This window comes from Prionailurus bengalensis, chromosome C1 (genome assembly GCF_016509475.1).
Source record: "Prionailurus bengalensis isolate Pbe53 chromosome C1, Fcat_Pben_1.1_paternal_pri, whole genome shotgun sequence".
Classification (NCBI taxonomy): domain Eukaryota; kingdom Metazoa; phylum Chordata; class Mammalia; order Carnivora; family Felidae; genus Prionailurus; species Prionailurus bengalensis.
The window spans coordinates 34,086,081-34,110,263 of NC_057345.1; the positions used below are offsets into that span (position 1 = coordinate 34,086,081).

The 24,183-nt window shown below is 48.5% G+C and overlaps 2 protein-coding genes across 5 annotated transcripts in view; one reads left to right on the forward strand and one right to left on the reverse strand.

Moving 5' to 3' along the window:
* The window catches only part of SZT2 (SZT2 subunit of KICSTOR complex), a 51,137-nt gene extending 44,925 nt beyond the window's left edge, over window positions 1–6,212 (forward strand). The window contains exons 66-72 of one of the 2 annotated variants that reach the window (XM_043574650.1): window positions 2,013–2,226; window positions 2,632–2,785; window positions 2,936–3,058; window positions 3,167–3,572; window positions 3,702–3,818; window positions 5,134–5,202; window positions 5,339–6,212. In XM_043574650.1, coding sequence (XP_043430585.1) covers window positions 2,013–2,226; window positions 2,632–2,785; window positions 2,936–3,058; window positions 3,167–3,572; window positions 3,702–3,818; window positions 5,134–5,202; window positions 5,339–5,482 — 1,227 coding nt within the window. In that variant the 3' untranslated portion in view covers window positions 5,483–6,212. Of the gene's footprint in view, window positions 1–1,087; window positions 1,444–2,012; window positions 2,227–2,631; window positions 2,786–2,935; window positions 3,059–3,166; window positions 3,573–3,701; window positions 3,819–5,133; window positions 5,203–5,338 lie in introns of those variants that run through there. The other variant, XM_043574651.1, reaches the window with a different exon arrangement.
* On the reverse strand, window positions 6,205–8,907 carry HYI (hydroxypyruvate isomerase (putative)). Of its 3 annotated transcripts, none has more exons than XM_043574656.1 (9): window positions 8,649–8,907; window positions 8,447–8,558; window positions 7,991–8,074; window positions 7,334–7,448; window positions 7,078–7,156; window positions 6,938–6,987; window positions 6,755–6,824; window positions 6,486–6,620; window positions 6,205–6,391 (listed from the first exon to the last, which is right to left on the reverse strand). In XM_043574656.1, the coding sequence occupies exons 1-9, from the start codon at window positions 8,845–8,847 to the stop codon at window positions 6,345–6,347; spliced, it is 891 nt and encodes a 296-aa protein (XP_043430591.1). In that variant the 5' UTR covers window positions 8,848–8,907; the 3' UTR covers window positions 6,205–6,344. The 3 variants fall into 3 exon arrangements, with proteins under 3 accessions (XP_043430591.1, XP_043430590.1, XP_043430593.1); XM_043574655.1 differs by having other exon boundaries at window positions 6,205–6,365; window positions 8,649–8,904; XM_043574658.1 differs by lacking the exon at window positions 7,991–8,074 and having other exon boundaries at window positions 6,205–6,365; window positions 8,649–8,902.
* Between the last annotated feature and the right edge of the window lie 15,276 nt (window positions 8,908–24,183).

A 24,183-nucleotide genomic window follows, 5' to 3' on the forward strand; every position in this document is an offset into this window, starting at 1 on the left:
CCACACAGCATACCCCTGGCCCTTAGTTGTTATTTACATCCCTGTCGGCCTCAGGGCAGAGCCCTATACCGATGAGGGCCGCACAACTCAGGAGTGCTCAGAATGAGTCAAAGGATTGAGTGAGGTCAGGGACCTAAAGCCCTCTGTACTTGAGTTAGTTCAGCTCCTTCAGGTCATCAGGCATGTCATGTGAGGGCCTGTACCTTCTCTGTGCCTCTCATCTAGTTTGAGATCAAGGTCTGACTGGGCCTAGTCAGACTCCTCATATCTGGAATGCTCACGTCCAGCCCATAGATGGTTGCCTTTGACTTGAGTGTGGATCCCTAGTCCACTCATCACAAGATAAGGTGACCTAGAAAAGCGTGGGGACTTTATGTGCAGGAACCTACCTGGGCCAGAGCGCTATGAAGGGAGCTCTGGACGAGCAGGTACGCTGTCCGTGTAGTGCTGTACTGGCAGGGAAGACCCACCTCCGTGACTCTCTCGAGCTTCTTGAAGTCCTTGTGGCTTCTCTGCCCCTGATTTCCATCCAGTTTGGCTCGCTTTGCCCCTACTTGTGTAATCTCTGACCCTACTTAGATTTGTAAATTGTTTTATTGTTGCTGTTATTTATTAAGTGTGGAGTATGTGCTCAGTGGAGAGTTTTCCTCCTGCTGCACACTTGAGGAAACCGATGTGCATGGATATTAAGTAATTGCCTGGGCACATGCCAGTTGGTGGCAGTACTGGGGTTGGAATCTAGGTCTGTGGGACGTGAGCCCTAAGGTAACACATCATCGTGTGCCTTCCTAACAGTGAAATCAGTGATGTCCCAGACACCAGTGTCCCCGAGCCTTCCTTTCTTCCTCTTCCCCTCTTCCGTGAGCATCCTGTGACATTTCTTTGGCCGCCTCTCTGGTGCTCATGATAATCATAGTCCTTGGTTATTTCAGTTTATCACAAGCTCTCTAGCTTTACAAAGACCTTTACATTATATTCATGTACATGAGGAAACTAAGGCTGAGAGACCATGACTCAGCCAAGATCACACAGCTCCCCTGGCCCCTAGGCTGTCACTTCTTTGACAGCCAGTTATTTCCTTTCCTAGTAACTCCTGTGCCCAGTGCTTCTGATGGAATGGTCGTGTAGATTCTGCCATCCCAGCACCGCAGATCCAGCCGCTAACACTCTCAGTGATGGTGATTTCCACCAAGAGAAGCACCAGCTCTGTGTCTCTGCCTTCCTTCCTTCCTCCGTTTGTGGTTCATTCATTCGCAGATCAATTAGAGGAGGCCTACCCTGGCCTAGCCTTCGCAGGATATCCCAGATGAAGCTTTACGATTGAGTAGGAGTTAGCCACATTTGGGGAGCAGGGAGAGCAGCATTCCAGGCAGAGAGAACAAGCAGTTACAAAAGTGTGAAGAGAATGTATGATGTACTGGGAAGAGCGGTGCTTTGATGGAAGGTAAAGCTGGAGAGATGGGAGGGGCCGGGAAAGACTTTCTAATAGTAAATTACACACCTGGCCTACCCGGATCACCCTGTTTAAAACTGCAGCTGCTTTACTAGATTTTCCACAACCCCACCTTCTAGCGTACTGCCTCCTCATTTATTCTGCCTAACAGTTATCATCTTACCTACCCACTTACTAGAACGGGAGCTCTTGAAGGTAGGGTTTGCTTGTTTCCCGCTGTATCCCCAGCACCCGGAACAGTACCTAGTAAGACACTGAACAAGTATTTTTTGCGTCAGTGAATCTGCCTCAGACTTTATTGGAATCTGGGATAGAGTGAAAAGGCCCATCTGTCAAAATGGTCGTGGTTTCACATCAACAGAGTCACGATACTGTATGAAACAGGGGACGTAATGAGGAGGGCTCCCCATAGAAGTTACTCCGGCAGACGGGGTTCCCCCAGGCCCACAGCAACAGGGTGAATCTTGAATTTCCTCTTCCCATGGAAGAGGGAGAGAAATGGGAATGTGCTGGGCCGTGTGCCGTATCCTGACCCAGTCCCCTGCCGCCACCTCCCCAGCTGTCCATGCTGTTCACTGAGGAATGTGACAAGGTGCGGGACCTGATGCACGTGCACTCATTCAGCTACGACTTCCACCTGCGCCTGGTGCACCAACACGTCCTGGGCGCCCACCTAGTGCTGCGACATGGCTACCACCTCACCACCTTCCTGCGACACTTCCTGGCCCACCACCCTGACGGGCCCCACTTTGGTCGTAATCACATTTACCAAGGTCTGTGCCCAAGGGCAAGCCAGTGAACCAGAAATAGACCACAGGGTGTCTCCAAGCCAGGGCCGATGGGACCACTTCCTGGGGCCAGACCTAGTCTCTGCACCTCCTGTCCTGTATTGTTAATTGCCTCAGGTCACTTGGACCCTGTCCCCATGTGTCTGGTTTGTGTCTTTATCTTAAGTTCTTCACGCTGTTTCATATCAAAGTTTAGATCCTGTGTCATGTGTACCCTGCCCTCTGTCTCTCCCGAGCCACTTTTGTCCCATCTCAATGTTCCACAGGAGCTCCCCAGAAAAACAGAGCCAGGCCACTTGTCGATCAGAGCCTTAGGGACTTCTAACCTCCTGCCCCACCCATGCAGTGTGTCTGTCCCAGGCTCAGCATCTCCTGTAACTTGCCCCTCAGGGACCCTGGAGCTTTCCACACCACTCATTGCTGCCCACCAGCTGTATAACTACGTGGCCGACCATGCCAGCTCCTACCACATGAAGCCATTGCGGATGGCGCGGCCAGGAGGCCCAGAACATAATGAATATGCCCTGGTATCAGCGTGGCACAGGTAGAGTGGCAAGGGGGCACCAGCATGTGATCTGGTAAAGCCGAGGTCGAGGCCATCCTGGCAGTAGGGAGACAGAGTCTCGAGCAGCAGGGAGGGGGTTGGCTTCATTAGAACCTCAGTGTTGGCATCTCACCCACCCTCACTGTACAGCTCTGGCTCCTACCTGGACTCTGAGGGACTTCGTCACCAGGATGACTTTGATGTGTCTCTGCTTGTGTGTCACTGTGCTGCACCCTTTGAAGAGCAAGGAGAAGCTGAGCGGCACGTTCTGCGGTCAGCAGATCCCCCACCTTGACTGTGCTCGTTGTCTAGCTCCCCTGTGCCCTTGCTCTGAGCGTCTCCTGTTGCAATCACCACATTCCTACCCCTCCCGCCCCCCAGGCTGCAGTTCTTCGTGGTGCTCACCAGCCAACGAGAGCTCTTCCCCAGGCTCACTGCCGACTTGCGCCGGTTCCGGAAGCCACCCAGACTGCCCCCTGAGCCGGAAACTCCCGGGAGCTCAGCTGGTAGCCCCGGGGAGGCCTCAGGGCTTGGCCTGGCCTCTGGACCAGCTCCCCTGTTCCCCCCATTGGCTACGGAGGTGGGCGTGGCACGGGCACGGCTGGCTCAGCTGGTCCGGCTGGCTGGAGGGCACTGCCGCCGGGACACCCTCTGGAAGCGCCTCTTTTTGCTGGAGCCTCCAGGGCCTGACCGGCTACGGCTAGGGGGGCGCCTGGCCCTGGCTGAGCTGGAGGAGCTACTAGAAGCAGTCCATGCCAAATCCATCGGGGACATTGACCCCCAGCTGGTAAGCAGCTGTGGATTCTAGAAGGGGCTGGTTTGGATACTAGGAATCCTACCAGCAGCCAGGGTAGAGGGTGCAGAGGTCTCAGGTGGCTCTGGGACAGCAGATCCAGCCCCATGGACCTTCCCCTAGGACTGCTTCCTGTCTATGACGGTCTCCTGGTACCAGAGCCTGATCAAGGTTCTCCTAAGCCGTTTTCCTCAGAGCTGTCGCCATTTCCAGAGCCCAGACTTGGGAACTCAGTACCTGGTAAGTCTCCCTGATCCTCCCCTGAAAGGGGAGACACGGCAGAAGTCCTCATCAGAGAGATGACAGGTGTCCCCCTGAAGGAGCCCCAGCCTGCCTGAACAAGGTCTGCTCTGGAAAGAGGCCTAGATGAAATGGGACTACCCGGATCCATGTAAAACCCTTTGAGCACTTAACCCTCAACATGGGATTCGTGAGAACAGCCTAGAGCTCTGTCCTCAAAAGCTCACAAAAACACAAACCTTTGGCTAGAGATCCTGAGGGCCAAGCTCTGGAACTTCATCAGTGGTTGGTCTTAGGGGCAGGAATCCCAGAAAGGACCTCTGGAGCTTTAAAGCCCCATTACCCAAAGTGTGGTGCTCAGGCCGGCAGCGGCAGTGGCACGTGGAAGCTTGCCAGAATGCAAACTCAGGCCCCACCCCAGACTCAGAGTGTGCCTCCTAGCCCGATACCCAGGGGCATGTGAGAGACTAAAAGCACTGCCTGGGCCAGGTAGAAAAGGGTTCACGAGAGCATGGGAATTAAGAGACTGAAGAGGTGGGCCTGACAAAAGCAGTGGTTCTGGGGAGGAGACGTGCAGAAGAGGGCTTCAAAAGTAGGAGTTGGTCTGTAGAGAGGGGTCCTGCAACCCTGCTTGTGGAGAAGGGTAGTTTCAGGGTAGGAAGGGGCATCTTTGGATATGGACGTGAGTTCGTCTAGCTGCAGTTGTGCAGGGGGTGTGAGCAGATGGGGTGCTTCTGTGGGTGGTGGGAGCGCTGAAGCAGGAGCAGCCTTGGGGGACGGGTGACAAGTGGAGTCTGAAGTCGTGAGGCCCTCCCAGGACCATATTCTAGAAGGCATATGGATGCCAGGAACTGGAGCCCAGGAGGGAGACCTGGGCAGCATCTACACGAACTGAAGCGTGGGAGTAGAAGGAATCATGTGGAAGGGATTGCAGAGCTGAGCATAGGGACAGACAGACGTAAGTCCCAGGGGAGGTCAAAGAGATACGAGACTCAGGACAGGAGGCAAGGAGGGGTCATGTCAAGTGTAGAGAACTCTCCTTCATTGATATACTTCGGCTTTGTGCGTGGACTCTCTGTAGATGACCTCTGAAACAGACTTCCTGTCAGGCTGACTGGGAGTCAGTGAGGACGAGGACTGAGGTTCAGTTTAGAGACAAGGTCCTGGGTGACTGTGGAATGCGGGTGGGCGCAGGTTTGGTGATGGACACAGGCCTTCCTCAAATGGGTCCCACTTCCAGAATGCCCTCAGGGAAGAGGGATGCTGCCTCAGGTGACAGACCTCACTCCCCACCTCACTTTGTCTTTCATTGCAGGTTGTGCTGAATCAGAAGTTCACAGACTGTTTTGTGCTGGTGTTTCTGGATTCCCACTTGGGAAAGACGGTGAGCACAGGGGGGAGGGGCTTTGCGTCAGCCCAGTGGGAGGCTCTGCCCGGAGCCTGCTGAGGCTGGGGAGCCCTGCCCCCGGTACCCACTCTGCCCTCCACTCACCATGGCACCCCCACCATGTTCCCCACAGTCTCTGACAGTGGTTTTCCGAGAGCCCTTCCCGGTGCAGCCCCAGGACAGTGAGAGCCCTCCTGCCCAGCTGGTCTCCACCTACCACCACCTAGAGTCCGTCATCAACACAGCTTGCTTCACCCTCTGGACCCGCCTCCTGTGAGGCCCAGACTAGTGAATGTCATCCTTACTCAAACCATGGATCTGTGAGACTGTCCACTTGAAGCAGGACTAACCAGCCCTTCTGGGCCCAGACACTGACAGACACCGAAGGCTTTGTGACTAGATCTCAGAGGTCTGAGTCGCAGCCTAGCAGTAGGAGCTGCCCCGCTGAGCACCTGCCAGGGTGACCGGCCCAGGGCTCCAGAGGGTCAGGTCAGTTCCCTGAGGTGCCCATCTCCTCTCAGGCCCCTGAACCCTCCCCGGAAAGGGACTCCACCTGCCTGCTGCCCTGGTGGAGTCCCAGGAATTCACACCAGGTGCCAAGCACTCACCCCTGAGAGCTCCTCTGCCTGAATGCTGCCTCCCAAGTCTTTGATTGCTTTCAGCCTCCCTGCATTTTGAGCCCTCTGGTCTTCATTTCCCACGTGAACATCATCGCCGAACATTGTTGTTGAGATAATGACAACTTGGTTCCCATCCCAGCTCTGCTTCTGAAGCCCCTGTGACCACAGGCAAGCCCCATTGCTCTCGGACTCGTGGTTTCTGGTGTGTTAACGAAGAGGTGGGCTCGAAAACCCCCATCTCCACAGCGACACTGGCACAACGGACTGGAGGACTTGAGTGTGAGCTGTACGTCCCTTCTCAACAGGAGGGAAGTAACCCAGGGAGACAGAAGTTTAGACACCGTGTGTCCTCCCCCCAACCCAATAACACACAGAGGAAAACGTTCAGCAGGTGGTCTTTTAATTCAGGAGATTTGGGATGCTTGGTGCACTGTCCCACAGAGGCAGGTGGGTACCGGGCAGGACCTCACTGGCCAGCCTGTGGGCGGCCCCGCCTATCCCAGTAGGAACGAAGCCAGTTCAGGCCCTCTGCTGTGTCTCCTGAGGAGAGAGGGAGGCCGTGGCATCTCGACCCGTGGGGAGAAAAACAGCCATGTCTGCTACCTATCCCTCAGAGCTCCGTTCCCCAGCCCTAGGCCTGGAGCCCCAGCACCCCCTCACCTTGAGGCTGGTACTCGCAGCCCACAAAGCCCTTGTAGCCTTCATCCTCCAGCAGTTGGAATAGATAGGGGAAGTTCAGCTCTCCAGGGCTGTCAGGTTCCCCCCGGCCCGGGACCTGTGCCACCTGCACGTGCCCTGGAGACAGATGTGGGCAGATGTGGGGCCCACGCTCCAGCTGGGGCCAGAGGGACAGATGCGAGGGTCTGAAGGGGTGGGAGGATAGAGGGAGTAACACAGCAGACAACGAGGAGCCAAGAGACCCCTCTCACCAACAAGGGGTAGGAACTCCCGGATGTTTCCTGTCAGGTTGCCATCCATGATCTGCCAGTGGAATATGTCCTGCGTAGAGATTACTACAGTCAGAGGCCCTGCAGGGCCCTTTCCCTCACCCCATTCTTCCCAGATGTGGAGAACACGGGCCTTCTGTGAAGCACTCCCTTTCGTCCACTCACCATCTGTAACTGGAGGTTGGGTCTTCCGACCTTCTGTAAGATGGCTGCCGCTGGGAGAGAAAGCGGGGAGGGGGCCGTGAGACACAAGGAGAGCACAAGGATCACACGGGACTGGAGGGGGCACAGGGCTGCAGTCCTACCCTGCTGGGGCGTGTCCAGGAAGTACCGAGGGTCAGTGCTGCGGGTATTGATGGGCTCCAGCAGTCCCACGAGGCTCTCCTAGCATCATGGTGGACCCGTGTCCCATCAGTCAGTCACTGGTGAAGCCCCTCCCCGTTCCCTGTGAGCTGGGCTAGTGCCCGGCCTTGTGCCTCATCTGTTCTGCCCATCGTGTGCCCCCTCTGCACACATGGGCATTCGTGTAAGCATCGTGTGTTCGTTTGTTCTTGGTCTCACCTGAGCCAAAACCCCAGCCGCGTGCCTCAGGTTCTCCAGAAAAACTGTCTCCATTTCACTCCTGACTGCTGCTCGGTCAGCACCCTGGGGTACTCGGCCAGCCATCAGGTGAATCCTGGGGGGAGACAGCACTGGTGGGGGCTGGGGAGTCCGTCCTGGAAGCAGGGCCCTCCTTTGGCTCCCTGTGGGCATCTCCCCTGCTGGTGATCTATCACCTGGCAGTGATGCCCTCCGGCACCCTCACACTCCATGGTCAGCCTGAGGCCATGCCCTTCCCCAGATACCTTCTGAGAGACACCCCATCTTCCTGCTTCAGAGACCTCTCACTCGGCTCTCCCTGTCCATCTCCTTTCCAGTGGTCCTCTCCTCAGGCTGTAAACATGTGTCAGCCTCCCTTTCTAGAAATTATTTTGACGCTTTCCCATGAGTATTCCATGTTGCTTGTCTCCACTTCCTGCATCTGCTCCTTAGATTCTTCCCATCTGCTTTCTGCCCCCACCACTCGCCAGTAATGACCCGTTTCCAGTTCCACTTCAGCCCATTTGCACTCGGTGGGATGTGTTTATTTGATCAACCCCATGGTGTGCCTTCTACCTCCTCCTGTTACCACCTGATCTTTCTCGGCCACACTCAACTCCAAAAGGTCGCATTTCCAACCTTAGGAATTCTGCTGAGCAAACGAAGCCTTCCCTGGTCTCTCTTCGCTGCATCCTCGCCTCCAGTGCTCCTTCCATCAAGACCCTGTTCAACATCACTACCTGTAAGAAGCTTCCTCTGATCCCAGACAGGTGCCTACTCTGCTCCCACAGCTGCCATGAACTGACCCTTCCTCAACTGGATCTCTGTATGTTTACCTGGCTACCTCCCTGGTCAGACAGCCCCCAGCACAGGATCCCAGGATGAAAGAGTAGCAAACAGGAGAACCGCACACGACAGATAAAATCCAAAGGCAACTGACAAAGGACCAGGACTGAAGGAGTGGAAAGGCCAGTGCGCTCGGACTCCGAGCTCTCTGACCTGGCGTCCTGTTCTCCCAGACCCCAAACGTGGGGCAGGGTCTGGGAGGAGACAGGGCAAGAAGGGGAGGGGGTGGAGGAGAAGAGCGTAGGATACCTGGGACAGCCCAGAGCCTTGGCGTACAGCACCGCCTGCTCCAGCCCCTCTCGGAAGGCCGCTTGCCTCCCGGGAACGGCCCCCAGCCCCATCTCCCCTTTCTCTCGGTCCCCTGAGGAGAGAACGGGGGTCAGCTGCGGCTAGCGTCCCCAGCGCTCCCCGTCCCCCCCGACCGCCGCCCCGGTTCGGCCCCGCGGCGCACCGGGGGGCGTGTTGATCAGCACCAGCCGCAGGCCCGCTTCCCGCGCCGCGCGCGCCAGCGCCTCGGGCGACTCCGAGTACGGCCAGGCGACCTCGGCGGCCTCGAAGCCCGAGCTGCCCGCCGCCCGGAGCCGCGCGGGGAGGCCGGGGAGCTCGGGGAACAGCCACGACACGTTGGCCGAGAAGCGGAGCGGAGCCATAGCGGTCAGGGGACACGCTCGCGGGGCAGAGTCCGGGGCCGGAAGGCGGAAGCGGGCGGGGCGGGGCGGAAGCGGGCGGGGCGGGGCGGGGCGGGCGCGTGTCTGGAGGCCGACCGAGCGGGGGCGCGCTGGCGCCGCGAGCCGAGCCACCAGCCCTCCGCGCCTGCCTTTTCAGGTTAGAAAAGCAGCGAGGGGGGAAAGTCCGCGGATGGTCCAGAAAAGTGACGTTTTTCGAGACCGGAGAAGGGGAAAGGCGGGGAAAGGCGGGGAGAGGCGAGAGGGCCGAGCAGAAGGAGCTGGGTCCGGGCGTGGGCGGGACAGCCCCCCAACTGCGCGGGGCAGGCGGGGCCTGGGACTCCTGGGCCGAGAGCCGGCGGAGAGGGGCGAGAGAGCCCAGTGAAATTCGAGAAACGTGAGCTTTAGCAAAGACTTAGTATTTTCCCTCATTATAAACACTGTATCTGTTCTTTACGCAGTGTTTGAGGGCTACAAGACCAAATCGGGGGCATTTAAATCACCAGTCATCGCACCGCTACCCATTAACTCTCCCTCACAGATTAAAAAATAAACTAAGTGCAGGTTTTTTTTCTTAGAGACTTCTGATCATACTGTACATACAGTTTTATGGTCTGCTTTTTAATTTAATATGATTTTGTGAGCATTTCCCCGTGTTCTTCAATATCCTTAAAAGTCCTTGCATTTGCTGCTCATTGTCGCATACCCAGGCAGCCCAGAATTTATCCTTTATTGATGGTCATTAGGGCTTTTCAATATTTGTGTGTGCGTATGATGTAAAAGTACTTCAAAGCACCTCTTGGTTCCATCTCTGAATCTTTTTCTTAGGTTCCTTTGAAATGTCCATTACAGTATTTGCCGGCCCAAAGTCCTATAGGAAAACTGGCCCCACCAGTGGTCTCTGCACTGAGGGGCTATGGACGGGCAGTTCCCCCTTATCCCTAGCTGATTGGGCCACAGGAGGACATCTGATCCAAGTGCAGCCAAGGCTTCCGCTGGTCTAAGACCCCTTACTTGCCTGGTTTGGGAAGATGATCTGGCCAATCAGATTCTCTTCTTCAAGGTTCATAGGAGAAAGTCAACTAAGAGGTGGTCTTGCCGGAAGATGATTGTGGCTGTAGAAACAAAATAAGCAGGAGTCAGGTGGAAAGCTAGCTCAGAGATGGGGGTAAGCAAGCACTAGAGCACTATGGGTAGAGGTACCAACTTGAGAACCTCTGTGTAGAGTTCCCCAGGCTAGCCAACCCCACAGCTGCGGGGGGACTGTGCACTTCCCAAGCTGGGATGTTGACTCTTAGCTGGGCTCTTGTATTTGTAGCCTCTTCATGTTTCTTGAGACAATTCGAATGCGTTTATTTCATCCTCAGTAACCCAAATGATTGGGCAGGTTCACATGGTCAGCAAATAGGTGATTAAGGTCTCAATACTCTGGTAAAGTGCTTTTAAAAACTGTAAGTTTAGGGGCTCCTGGATGGCTCAGTCGGTTAAGCGCCGGACTGGATTTCTGCTCAGGTCCTGATCTCACGGTTCATGGGTTCAAGCCCCATGTTGGGTTCTGCGCTGACAGTGTGGAACCTGCTTGGGATTCTCTTTCCCACCCTCTCCGCGCTTCCCTCCCTCCTTAAAATAAATAAGTTAAAAAATATATATATATATATATATTGTAAGTTATAGTCCAACAATACATGAGTGGAAGTCACCTTGGTCTGTTTTCTGTGCTAGCTTTGAGAGAAGGAAGCTCCAAGTACAACGTTAGGCACACCCAACCTCCACTGTCTGTTCTGTCATTGCTTGCCTCCACCCCAAGTCAGGCCCGCTCAGACACCTGGGGTCCAGGCCAGCATCAGAGTTAATCCATGTGGCTAGCAAGTTCTATTTCTTCAGCTCTGCCTCTAAGAATGGACTGCCACCAGCTATTATGATCACCTGATCTCTTGCCCATTTGTTATACTTGGAACTTGGACTTGTCCTGAAACGTGTTTCTCGGGTATAGTCCAATCAGGATGTGACCTCACTAAGTTTAACATTTTAATCAGTCCCAACTCCAGCATGTTTACAGTCCAATGTTGACCATACAGAATAACATCTAAGGAAAGTAATTCCTTTTTAACACTTCTTTGTAACACTTCTCTGAGTATGTGAAAAGCCCCACCTGCTGGGGTCTAACCAGGAACAAAATTTGAGCAACATCAATGGTCCACTCCTCCTTTGCATGTATACTGTTTAGGGCAGCAGAAATGATGTATAAACTAGAGGTGTATGACTCCTTTTCCCCTCTAATTCTCTTCAACACCTTCCTATGATACATCAAAATAAACGCAAAAGGAGTATGGTGCCCATGAAAATTATTTTCTTTATTCACCATTTGGCTTTCTACCATATACCACTTTGCAACACAGGTATTACACTAAGTTATTATTACAGATCTTGACTCTATGCATCTAACTTTTATCCAAAGAACTCAGTATGACAATGAGTTAAGGTAACAACAATTTGTAAATAGTTACATGGACGATGGCGAAAATTTGAGTGTAGAGTTCAGAGTCTTGTTTGATCACCGGATTGCACTTGCCAATGTGGTGAAAAAAATTATATACACATGCACACACACACCTGCTGTGAAATACAAGTCCAAACCTTAATGAAACTCATTTTACACCTTCCGGGTTGGCAAAAAACAATTTTTTTTAACGTTTATTTATTTTGAGAGGGAGAGAGCAAGCGGGAGAGGGGCAGAGAGAGAGGGGGACAGAGGGTCTGAAGTGGATTCTGAGCTGCCATCAGAGAACCCGACTTGGGGCTTTAACTCGAGAACCCCCATGACCTGAGACAAAGTCGGACGCTTAACCGACCGAGCCACCCAGGTACCCCCAGGTTTGCAAAAAATACTAAGCCAGACATTACCAAATATCGGATTGGATTTGGAACAACTGAAACATTTATTCACTGCTGGTAGACCTGTGAATCACTACAATCACTTTGGAAAACAATCTGGATTACCTCTTCAGGCTGAGCCTTTATATACATTTGATCCCACAGTTCCTTTCCCAGCTATATCCCCTGAAGACATGTTTGCAAGGGTGGACCAGGAAACCAGTGATGATCATGGCAGCACTATTTATGTAGCAAAAATACGAAACTAACCCAATTGTCCACTAATACGTATACATGTGAGTTGCAGGATAGCCATCCAGTGTTGTATGCAAAAGTGAAGGGAAAGCTGGTGGCTCAAATAATAAAATGGAGTTTGCTCTTGTATTCGAGTGATCTCTGAAGAGCTTGGAGAAGTTTGGGTCAAATTCGAAACATCAGTGTGAACATATCAGCTAGATACATCTCAGAAACATAATCTTGAGTGAAAAGCAAAATACAGAGAGTGTGATCCCATTTATATAAAGTCAAAAGCAAGGAAAACCAAACAATATCTTGTGTAAGGATACAAGCATCTGTGGCAGAACTGTGAAGAAGGGCAAGTGAATAATGATCACAAAATACAGGATGATGGTGAACCCCAGATGGGGAGGCAAGAGGGGCGCATTGGAGGCTTCAGAAGTAATGGCCATCCCCTTTCTCTTATACTGGCTGAGATGATCACGCATCTACGCACCTCCATTTTATCACTATTCTTTATATCTCACTTGTATTTTATAAATACCATTTTGTATGTTTCAGATTTAATAAAAATGAATTTTTAAGAACCTCTGTACACATGCGGTGCCTGGGTGGCTCAGTGGGTTAGGCATCCGACTTCGGCTCAGGTCATGATCTCACGGTCCGTGAGTTCGAGCCCCGAGTCAGGCTCTGTGCTGACAGCTCAGAGCCTGGAGCTGCTTCAGATTCTGTGTCTCCCCCTCTCTCCGCCCCTCTGCTGCTCACGCTCTGTCTCTCTCTCTCTCTCTCTCTCAAAAATAAATAAACATTAAAAATTTTTTTAAAAACTTCTGTAAGCATTACTGCCACCTGTTAGCACATTTTATATTAACATCCTTCTGGTAGTATCATCATAACCTCAAGGCTTTTTCTTTTTCTTTTTTTTAATGTATTTATTTATCTTGAGAGATAGTGTGTGTGAGCAGGAGAGGGGCAGAGAGAGAGAACCCCAAGCAGGCTTGATCCCACCAACCCTGAGATCGTGACCTGAGTCGAAACCACCAATCAGATGTTTAACCAACTGAGCCACCCAGGTGCCCCTCGAGTCTTTTTCTATAGACTCAGCTTGTTTGTAATAGACTATAATCACCACTTTTTTGGATTCGATGTGTCACTGCTCCGTGCAGTGGTCTTTTATTGTGTTACCTGCTTAGAACGTATGGTAGACAGCCTGTAAAATGCCCCCCCCCCCAATGATGTCTGCCTCCCAGTCTTCCCACCCTCTCCCCTTGAATGCGGGCTGGACCTAGCAACTTACTTCTAACAATACAGCAAAAGTGGTACAATGTCACCTCAGAGATTCGGTTATAAAAAGGCTGTGGCTTCTGTCTTGGGTGCCCTTTCTCGCTCTTCTACTCACTCGCTCTGCAGAAAACCAGCTGCCAGATTGTGAGCTGCCTGATGGAAAGGCCTGTAAGTCAAGGGACTAATGTCTCTGGCTAACAGCCAGCAAGGATCGGAGACCTGCCAACAGCCATGTGAGTGAGCTTGGAAGAAAGTCTGCTGCCATTAAGCCTAAAGACTATACCTCCAATAATATCTTAATTGCAGCCTCGTGACAGATAAGGTTTGAATCAGAGATACCAGCTAAGCTACACCTGGATTCCTGACCTATAGAAACTCTTTGATGTTCGTTGTTTCAAGACACTAAGTTTTCAGGTAATTTGTTAGCAGCAATAGATAACAAATAAAGGATGGCTTTCTTCTTCTGCAATGAGTTCCTTGGTTTGGCAGAACAATTTTGACCATTTCTTCCCCGTAAGGTATAAACGGGTGCTGCCATTTTTTGATATGATTCTCTCCTCCCAAGTCACATGAGCTGGTCAATGAATGGGCACCTGACCCAAGTTGGATCAACCATATAACCTGTTACAGACATTGTAGGTCACCTACCCAACTTCTATTCCGTCTTTTCTCCTTCCTAATGGAACCATAGCTCCTGGGGACAGCCCGCCAGAAAGGATAAAGCGAACGTACAGAGCAAAGTAGCAAAGAAAAACCAAGAGGCATTATGTTCAGCGCTTGGAAACTGTAAGGGAATCAACCAGGCTGGTCTTTCTACTTCATCTTAACTCTTTCTAAAAACAAGATATCCCAGGACTAACTTGCTTCTTTCATCCCAAGATCCAGAATAGTGCACATTTCAGGAAATACTTGCTTCTCTGGGTACTGGGACTATGTATTTATAGCATTTTCTAAATTTATATAATTTCATATAGCCTGTATCAGAGTCTTAATCTTTCAAAGTCATGAGTTTATGCTGATGTTTTTTATTTCACCCAATCTTTTTTTTTTAATTTTTTGTTGTTTTTTATTTATTTTTTGAGAGAGACAGAGCATGAGCAGGGGAGGGGCAGAGAGCGAGGGAGACAGAATCCGAAGCAGGCTCCAGGCTCTGAGCTGTCAGCCTGACGTGGGGCTCGAACTCACAAACTGTGAGATCGTGACCTGAGCCGACGTCAGAGGCTTAACTGACAGAGCCACCCAGGCGCCCCGATTTCACCCAATCTTCATTAAGCTCTTTCCTACCTTGTTCTAATACAAGAGCATCTTCATTTCTATTTAGCTTTCTTTTTCAAGCTACTGGTCTTTATATCACTTTTACACAGTATGGTCAGATTGGGCTCCACATATCATGTTGTATGTTTTCACATCCAACCGTGCCTAGATTTAAGAATATCGATATTCAAGTGTTACTCTATTATTTTTTTTTTTGAGCCATTGAGTCTGTATTGCTAAGGCTTTTGGAACTTAACTTTCCTGCTTTATTCAGTATGCCAGCAACAGTCCATATCACACAGATTTATGATTGCTTGTGACTGTGTCAAGAAGGAAACTAAATCTTTGGTAAATTTTTTTCTTTCATAGTTTTCTATTGTATCCAAGCACATCATAGAGAAATATCCGTGGTACATCTACATTAGGACTCTATCGCTAAAATTTCAGCACATTTAAATAGAATCATCTTGTACACACAGTACATTGAATAACATCATTATACAAAACAGCATTGAATCATTTTATGAAACTTGTTTGCATGAGTGATCATATAATATTCTTGGAAGAGTATTATAATATTTGCTGTTTCGTGTTATAGACCCTTATCTTTCAAAGGGGATTCCTATCACTGGCCCTTTAGTTTCTTCTTTTTTTTTTTTTTAAGTTGACTTATTATTTTGAAAGAGAGAGAGAGAGAGAGTGCAAGTCGGGAAGGGTCAGAGAGAGAGAAAGAGAGAGAATCCCAAGCAGGCTCCACGCCACCAGTCAGAGCCCAATGCAGGGCTCGAACTCACAAACCCTGAGATCATGACCTGATCCAAGGTTGGACACTTAACCAACCGAGCCACCCAGGTGTCCCTAGTTTCTATTCTATTACTGGTGGTTGGATCACACCCAGACGCTTTCTTGTGCCCTTCTCTTACATATGCATGCTATCAGCAACACACAAGGCCTTGACAGCCTTAACTAATGGGGTCTTAACTAATTACACACCCATCCACGTGCAAACTTTAAACTTGGTTAAATACAACCAGTCTATATGTGACTCAAAGGGTACAGGTGTGAATATTCAAAAAAGTGTTTTTTACCTTTGGATTTTTGAAAAATCTCAGTAACTCTGACTACAAAATCCTGTTCTTCCCTTGTTTAATTTTTAATTTTTACACACATGAATTCTCATGGTGTTATGTGTATATTTTTTGCAGCTTGTTTTTTTCCAGTATATAATCCAATATAAGTAGGAAGTCATTTTTTAGGAAAATATGAATAAACTCAGTTTTCCTTACTGTTCTCTTCCCCTGTCTTTGGCCATTCTTTCAACTGCATTTGATTCCAAAATATGAAGTTGTTTTTTTTTTTTTTTTAAGATTTCATTACTAGGTAATCTCCATACGCAACGTGGAGCTCAAACTCAACCCCTAGATTAAGAGTCACATGCTCAGGGCACATGGGTAGCTCAGTGGGTTAAGCATCTGACTCTTTATCTCAGCTCAGGTCATGATCTCATGGTTCAGGAGTTTAAGCCCCTCATTGATCTCTGTGCTGACAGCACGGAGCCTCCTTCGGGTTCTGTCTGTCCCTCTCTCTGCCCCTCCCCACTCACGCGCATGCGCTCTCGCTCCCAAAAATAAATACATAAACTTAAAAAAAAAAAAAAAAGAGTCACATGTTCTATCGACAGAGCCAGCTAGGCACCCCCACCCAAATATGAAGGTGTTTTGTTTTTCTGTTTTCATTTAAGTAATCTCTACACCCCATGTGGGGCTTGAGCTCATGACCATGAGATCAAGAGTCACATGCTCTTCCAACTGAGCCAGGCTGGTGCCCCCAAATATGAAGATTTTTATCATTCCCCTCTTGATGGACAAGATTGCCTCCAAATTGTCACTATTACAAACAATAAACATGCTTGTATATGGGTTTTTTTTTTTGCTTGTGTACAAATATGAATATTTTTCTTGCATCTATCCCGTAAGTGGATTTGTGGTGTCAGAGGACATGTACATTTAAAGCTCTAATTCACCACTAAATTGCTCTTTGAAGGGCTTTCTCAATTCACATTCCTTCTGACAGTCTGTTAGAGTACCTGTTCCCCTCCATCTTCATCAACACTCAAGAATATCAGGGGTTTTTTTTAATTTTTTTATGTTTATTCACTTTTTGAAAGACAGAGAGAGACACAGCACAAGCAGGGGTGGGGCAGAGAGAGAGGGGGATACAGAATCTGAAGCAGGCTCCAGGCTCTGAGCTGTCAGCCCAGAGCCCGACGCAGGGCTCGATCTCACGATCCGCGAGATCATGACCTGAGCTGAAGTCGGATGCTCCACCGACTGAGCCACCCAGGTGCCCCAGAATATCAGTTTTTAAGATTTTTGCCAACCTGAAAGGGAAGAAACATTTAAAAACTCAAGTGCTTGATTATTACTGAGATCAAAGATCTTTCCAGATGTTTCTTTGCCATTATTATTCCCTCTTCTGTGAATTGCTTATTGGTAGCCTCTGTCCACTTCTCAACCAGATTCCCAGTGTCCTAATGCATCGATTTGTAGGTGTTCTTTATAGAAAGTCCAGATATTATGTCTTCAGGTTTTTTGCTTATCTCTCACTTTATTTAAAGCAACATTTAGGAGTCCTGCCTTTCACGGAGCTTCCTGTTCCTGTGTAGAAGGAGGCCTGCCCTCCATGGGGAAGGCTCCGGGCCTCCTGTCCCACCTTCTCTGTCTTCCCCACTGGAAGGAGTGACTCATGTGCTTGGTAACTTGGGCCCAAAGGAGGAGCCAAATTGCTCAGCTCAGTCTCTTCCTCCCTGTTGTCCGTGAGAAAGCACACATCCCAGTCCGCCCAGGCCACCAGTGTCCCAGGGCCGGTCCCCCCGAGGGCGGGCCATCAGCAAACCTGCTTGCCTCGCAGACCTAAGCCATATTGTCCAGCCTCGGTTGTGGTAGTCATAAAAGTAATATTTGTATCTCCATCTGTCGCACACTCCTGTGTCTATCTCTTGATGGGTTTTTGTATCAGTCAGAGTCCAAACAGACAACAGATGGCACATTCAAATTAGGATAATTCAAGAGGTTTTCTTTAAAGGCACTATTTAGGAAGGTGTGGGCAGGGTGTAGGGGAGATACCTGAGATAGCTCAGCAAGGTAGGGCTGGTGCCAGCAGCTCTGTCACCGTCCCTAGGCCCAAAAAAGTGAAGGGTTTGGGGGGGTGGTGACTCCAATCTGGCGGAAAGGTCATGTAGAGATAGCCGCCTTCCAAGTTGCAGAAGCCCTCAGTTGAAGGACACTGACAGCTTGAAGCAGCCTGTAGAGTGGAAGCCTGAGAAACGCACACCCTGACCTTGCTCTGCTTTCCCCTTCAAATCTCCCGCTTCCCTCCGGGCTAGGTAAACCACACGTCGCCAGAGAACAAAGGGAACCCGCTGAGGTAATCAACATAGGCCCGCCTCCTTGGACAGTGAGCAAGGAGGAAATAAGCTCTGGAGGGACAAACAGTGTATCTGGCCCAGTTCGTCTCTCTTCCTCCCTCAGGATACATGCTTACCCTTCATCTGACTGAAAAATTCAACGTCCCAGTCAACGGGATGCACAAAATCCCATTGGCTACTGTTTTACCACGAGACAATCTCAGCCCGGCATCAGCCCTCCTGAAAGCTAAAACTTTACTACCACTGATGTTCTTTGGATAAGGAATCAGGTGAAAGTGAGGAGCGTGTGTCAGCAGAATTTGGAAATGGCCTCTCCAACTCCTGCTCCCTGGTGTATGCACACCTTCTCTCGGATACTCAACCAAACCCTAATCTAGGTACTGCTATAAAGAGATTCTGCAGATGTAATTAAGGTCCCAAACCAGTTATGAAAGGGAGATTGTCCCGGCTGAGCCTGACCTAATCAGATGAGTTCTTGAAAGGGTGAGAGCTCTTCCTGGAGAAGATCTGGATATATGGAGGCCTCAATTCTATGGCCACAGGGAACTGGACTCTGCCACAACCATGTGCGCCTGAGAGAGGACCCTGAGCTCCAGACGAGAATGCAACCTAACTCTGATATTGGCCTTTTGAGCTGAGAACCCAGGCAGGCATGGTAAACGTGGTGACTTCTGACCTCCAGAATGTGAGCTAATGAATGGTATTCGTGATAACTCCTCGGGTAGCCATAGAAACCAAACAGGGGCAGACAGTAAAGTCACAGAAGCATAGCTGTTACCGTCCACATGATTGTAGCTCGTCATAGGGCCTAAATCGTATCCCGGCGGTCTGCTTCCAACGCTCCATCCAAGTTCGCTTTGTCCTCCTCCAGCACCTCAACGGGATGAGCTTCCCTACCTGGTGCAATGACTCGTACCTTCCTCCCGGTAGCAGCTGTGTTCTCAGTTTTCCACCGACCAGAGCCTTGCATCCTTGCCCCCTGCTGGGCAGCAACTCAGTCTCCCCCTGGTGACCAGGAACAGTTACCCCAGGCCAGCTAGAGAACCTCTTCCCTGGCTGTGTAGTGACCCGAGGAACCTAAAATGAGCAGAGTGCATTTCAGCTTCTAGTTCATTAGCACCGTGGCCATGCTTTCTGGTGGAAGAATTACTACTGGGCACAGTAGAACCTTCAGATCCACTAAAGCCTACGGTTCTTTTTTTTTTGTTTTCAATGTTTTACTTATTTTTTGGGTGGGGGGAAGGCGGGGGGGGGGGACACAGAATCCGAAACAGGCTCCAGGCTCTGAGCTGTCAGCAGAGAGCCCAACTTGGGGCTTCAAGCCACAAGCAGCAAGATCATGACCTGAGCTGAAGTTGGACGCTTAACCGACTGAGCCACTCAGGTGCCCCGAACCTTTGAGGTTTTTTATGTGCCCCTTTTCAAAGGCAAATGTGTCCTCCCTGAACCCAGAGGTAATTGCTATCCCAAATAGGTGTTGATTACTTCATTGCTTCTCTTTATAGTTTTATTATATATATTTTTTTTAATTTTTTAAATATTTATTTGTTTTTGAGAGAGAGACAGAGCATGAGCGGGGCAGGGGCAGAGAGAGAGGGAGACACAGACTCCAAAGCAGACTCCAGGCTCTGAGTCATCAGCACAGAGCCCGACACGGGGCTCGAACCCACGAACCGTGAGATCATGACCTGAGCCAAAGTTGGACGCTTAACTGAACCACCCACGTGCCTCGGTGTTATTTTTAATGTTTATTTATTTCAAGAGAGAGAGAGAGAGGGAGAGAGTTTGAGCGAGTGAGGGGAGGGGCAGAGAGCAAGGTGAGAGAGAGTCCCAAGCAAGTTCCGTGCTTTCAGTGCAGAGCCTGACTCAGGGCTCGATCCCACAGACCATGAGATCATGACCTGAGCTGAAACCAAGAGTCAGACACTTAACTGGCCGAGCCACCCAGGTGCTCCAATAGTTTTATTATATGTATTTTACTATGTAATATTATATATAATACTACACATTGCTTAGTTTAGCCTGTGTTGTGAAATTACACTGTATGTTTTCTTTGGGGATTTGCTTTCTGTCCTGACATTAATGCCTGAGACTCATTCTTGCTAATGCGCGTTGCTAGTTGGTTTTTACAGCTATGTTACGTTGTATTACATTGTACGGATGTATTGCAGTTGATTTGTTCTCCGGTTGATGGGTATTTGAGTTTCCAGTTTTCCATAATCATGAGTAAGGCTGCTGTAAACGTTTGTGTATAGATTGTAGTGCAAACACAAGTTTTCATTTTCCTCAGAAAAATACCTAGGTGTGTGATTGCTGAGAGACATGTTAAGTGTGTGTTTAACTTTGTGAGACACTCCACCAAATTGTTTCCCAGAGTGGCTCTGCCTTTTCTGCAGGCTCGCAGGCGCCCAGGGAGAGTCCCAGCCTCTCTGTCTCACCATCACCACTGACTGCTGTCAGCTCTGATCTCCTGGCTTCGTGAACCATCCTGAAGATGCGTGGCAGTGTCCGGTGGTGTTTTTCTTTGCTCTTCCCTAAGACCTAATGATGTCGAGCATCTTTTCATTTGCTCATTTGCTATCCAAATATCTTTTTTTTTTTAACGTTTATTTATTTTTGAGACCGAGAGAGACAGAGCATGAACGGGGGAGGGGCAGAGAGAGAGGGAGACACAGAGTCGGAAACAGGCTCCAGGCTCCGAACCATCAGCCCAGAGCCTGACACGGGGCTCGAACTCATGGACCGTGAGATCGTGACCCGGGCTGAAGTCGGACGCTTAACCGACTGAACCACCCAGGCGCCCCTCCAAATATCTTTTTGAGGGAAGTGTCTGTTAAAAGTATTTGCCTACTTTTAAATTGAGCTATTTTGTTATTACTGAGTTTTGAGAGGTTTGGGGTTTTTTTTTTTTTTTACGTATTCTAGACACATATCCTTTGTCACATACGTGTTTTGCAAATATTTCCTCCCAGTCTGTGACTTGACTTTTCATTCTTCAACAGTGTCTTCCACAGAGCCGAAATGTTTCATTTTGATGAAGCCTAATTTACTTTTTTAATTAAAGTTTTTATTTATGTTTTTAAAAAATGAATCATGCTTTTGGCGTCATATATAAAAAAGCCTTTGCCTACTCCCAAGACACAGTCGTTTTCTTTCGTGTTTTCTTCAAGAAGTTCTATAGTGGTAGGTTTTACATCGAGCCTACAATCCATTTCAAGTTAATTTTGGCACAAAGTGAAAGGTGTACGCCAAGGTTCAGTTTTCACGTGTGAATGTTTGATTGTCCCAGCGCTGTTTTTTTGAAAATAGCATCCTTTCTCCACATTTGCCTTTGCAACTTTGTAAAAAAAACAAATTGACCACATACGGGCAGGTCCATTTCTGGACTTTAGTCTTCCTTCCCACTTTACTTTTACTTTCGAGAAGTTCTGTTTCGTTTCTTTTCAACTCTGCCTAATCCTTTCTTGATGGTCTGTTACCCCCTTGTCAAACTTTTGATGTCTTTTTCATTTCTTTAAAGAGATTAAGTTCATATATTCTATTCTCTGTATGATCATTCTAGCAGCTGTCGGATGCATGGGTCTGATTCTGCCGTGCATTGTTTCTGCTGATACACACGTAGTGTCTTCTTACCTCCTATGTTTGAGGGCTTTTAAAAATGTATGCAGGGGCACCTGGCTGGCTCAGTCAGTTGAGCATATGACCCTTGATCTCAGGGTTGCGAGCTCAAGCCTAATGCTTGGTGTAAAGATCACTTAAAAATATCATTGGAGGGGTGCCTGGGTGGCTCAGTCGGTTAAGCGTCTGACTTGGGCTCAGGTCATGATCTCACAGTTCGTGAGTTTGAGCCCCACGTTGGGCTCTGTGCTGACAGCTCAGAGCCTGGAGCCTGCTTTGGATTCTATCTCCCTCTCTCTCTGCCCCTCCCCCACTCATGCTCTGTCTCTCTCTCAAAAATAAATAAACGTTAAAAAAATTTTTTTAATATCTTCGGAAACGTATCTGTGGGAGATGACGCCTCGGTGAAAATGTGTCCCACTATGGAGAACTCTTCCATATTTGCTCTGCCAACTGACTGGAGGCACCACAAACTTAAAATCACTTCAGCTAAGTTTTAGGCTTGAGGGTTTTTTTAACACGAAGTTATGGGGCATCACTTCCAAGTGAGGATGGCCCCAGGTTTGGAGACAGGGTATCCTCATTGTCTTTTTCTGTTAGTCGCATTTTTCCAGTTCAAGCATGTCTCTAGTTCACGTGCAAGGAATCCCGCCATCACACGGAGGGTTCCCGTCCAAACTCTTTGCCAGTCGCAAAAGTGGTATCCTTTAAACTTTTAAAGCATTTCATCCTGGGTGCCTGGGTGGCTCAGTAGGTTAAGCGTCTGACTCTTGATTTCAGCTCAGGTCATGATCTCACGGTTCGTGGGATCGAGCTTCACATCGGGCTCTCCACTGACAGTGCACAGCCTGACTGAGACTCTCTCTCTGCCTCTCCCCTGCTTGCTCTCTCTCTCTCTCTCAAAATAAATAAATAAACTTTAATTAATTAATTAATTAATTAAAACATTTCATCCCTATTTCCTGTTGCTCATTGGGGCAGGACATTAAAAGACTCATGGAAACCTACTTCTAAGTGAAATATCCTCAAAATTAAAAATTGTAAGAATATTGACTCCTTTAGGGGCTCTGGGATTTTTGCTCCTGTGTATTGCTTTATGAATAAATCACACATATCTCAAAATCTATATTACAAAGTTTTTTTCTAACAATCCAATTTTATCACTTGATCAGAGGGAAGAGGGAGCCAGGTCTTCTGACATACAGATGAAGCAAACACAGGTCAGCATCATTTTGCATTTTTAAAAAATCATAAATTTCAAAGGAGGAAGAATTCATAACTTTGGATTCTCAAAACCAAAAATCATACCGGAACAGAATTTAATATCAGTTTAAAGACCAAGTCAATTTTCGATCGGGCAAATTCATTCCAGTGGATGGAAAACGGAATATGTTGCAAAATAATTTACAGTGTGTTTAAAAATAGGCAGAGAGCACACACTGCTCAGCCTCATTCACGTATAGACAGACTTTAGAAAGAACAGCAGTTCTCACAACATAAATTTATATTTTCTTATTTATTTATTTATTTATTTACTTACTTACTTACTTATTTTTAGTAATCTCTACACCAAACATGGAGTTCAAGCTCATGACCCCAAGATTAAGAGTCACATGCTCTTCTAACTGAGCCAGCCAGGCAAACCCACACATTTACATTTTCAATCATGTTAAACTGTGACTTGGGAAGCACAATTTTAAGGAAATAATTTCTGAAGCCTTATAATCAGTTTTTTAGTTGATTGGCTCTCACCCAAGTGAAAATATCAAAGAGAACCTCTAGAAGAAAGCTCTTTGTTCCAAATATCAATCCCACTTAGGAGAAAAGATATTAGGGTAGGGGGGAGTTAAACACACGTTTTAAAGATCCATTTTTATTTTAATCAATGACTGAAATACGTGGGTGGGGTGGCGGGACCTCCTCCTGGTTCTTCTATTGAGGTAAAATTTATGTACGCTCAAGTATCATTGCAATCAAGATATTAACCGTTTCCATTACATAGGAAAGCTGCCCATGCCCTGTTCCAGTCACCCCCACCCTCACCCACACCCTCACCCCCAGAGGTAGCTACTATTCTCACATCTGTTGTCATAGCTCAGTTTGTCCGGTGCGTACATTGGAAAACTCTTCTGTAAAGAGACAAATGGTAACTATTTCAGGCTTTGTGGGCCACTTATGATTGTGTCACTACTACTTCTCCTCCTTTTCCTTTACAATCCTCTAAAAATGCAAAAACCGCTCTGAGCTCAAGGTCATCCAGAAGCAGGCCTTGGGCCAGATTTGACCAATGGGCCATGATCTAGAACCCCATATAAGTGGAATCATGCAGTATGTATTCTCTTAGTCTGGCTTCTTTACTTAACATACTTTTAAGATTCAAACCATGTTATTGCATTGATCAATTACCCTTTTTACTCATTCGGGGTGTGTTGATTTTTTTCTGTATTATCTGTTTCTCTTTCATTGTTTTCTCCTTTCCTCTTTATTATTTCCTTTCTCTTTTATTATTTGAGTTTAATTGGCTCTTCTCTTCCTAACATTTTAAGGTGAAAAATGAGATAATTGTTTTGGTTTCTAGAGTTAGCACTGACAGCTATAAATTTCCTTCTAAGTGTTGCTTTAGCTGC

Excerpts from the sequence above, each read along its gene's own strand:
- HYI (XM_043574655.1), bottom strand. The coding sequence starts at position 8,847 with ATGGCTCCGCTCCGCTTCTCGGCCAACGTGTCGTGGCTGTTCCCCGAG. Across the intron at positions 8,075-8,446 it reads AAGGCTCTGGGCTGTCCCAG|GGTCTTGATGGAAGGAGCAC; the intron begins GTATCCTACGCT and ends GATGTTGAACAG. Across the intron at positions 6,988-7,077 it reads CCTGGACACGCCCCAGCAGG|CGGCAGCCATCTTACAGAAG; the intron begins GTAGGACTGCAG and ends TTTCTCTCCCAG.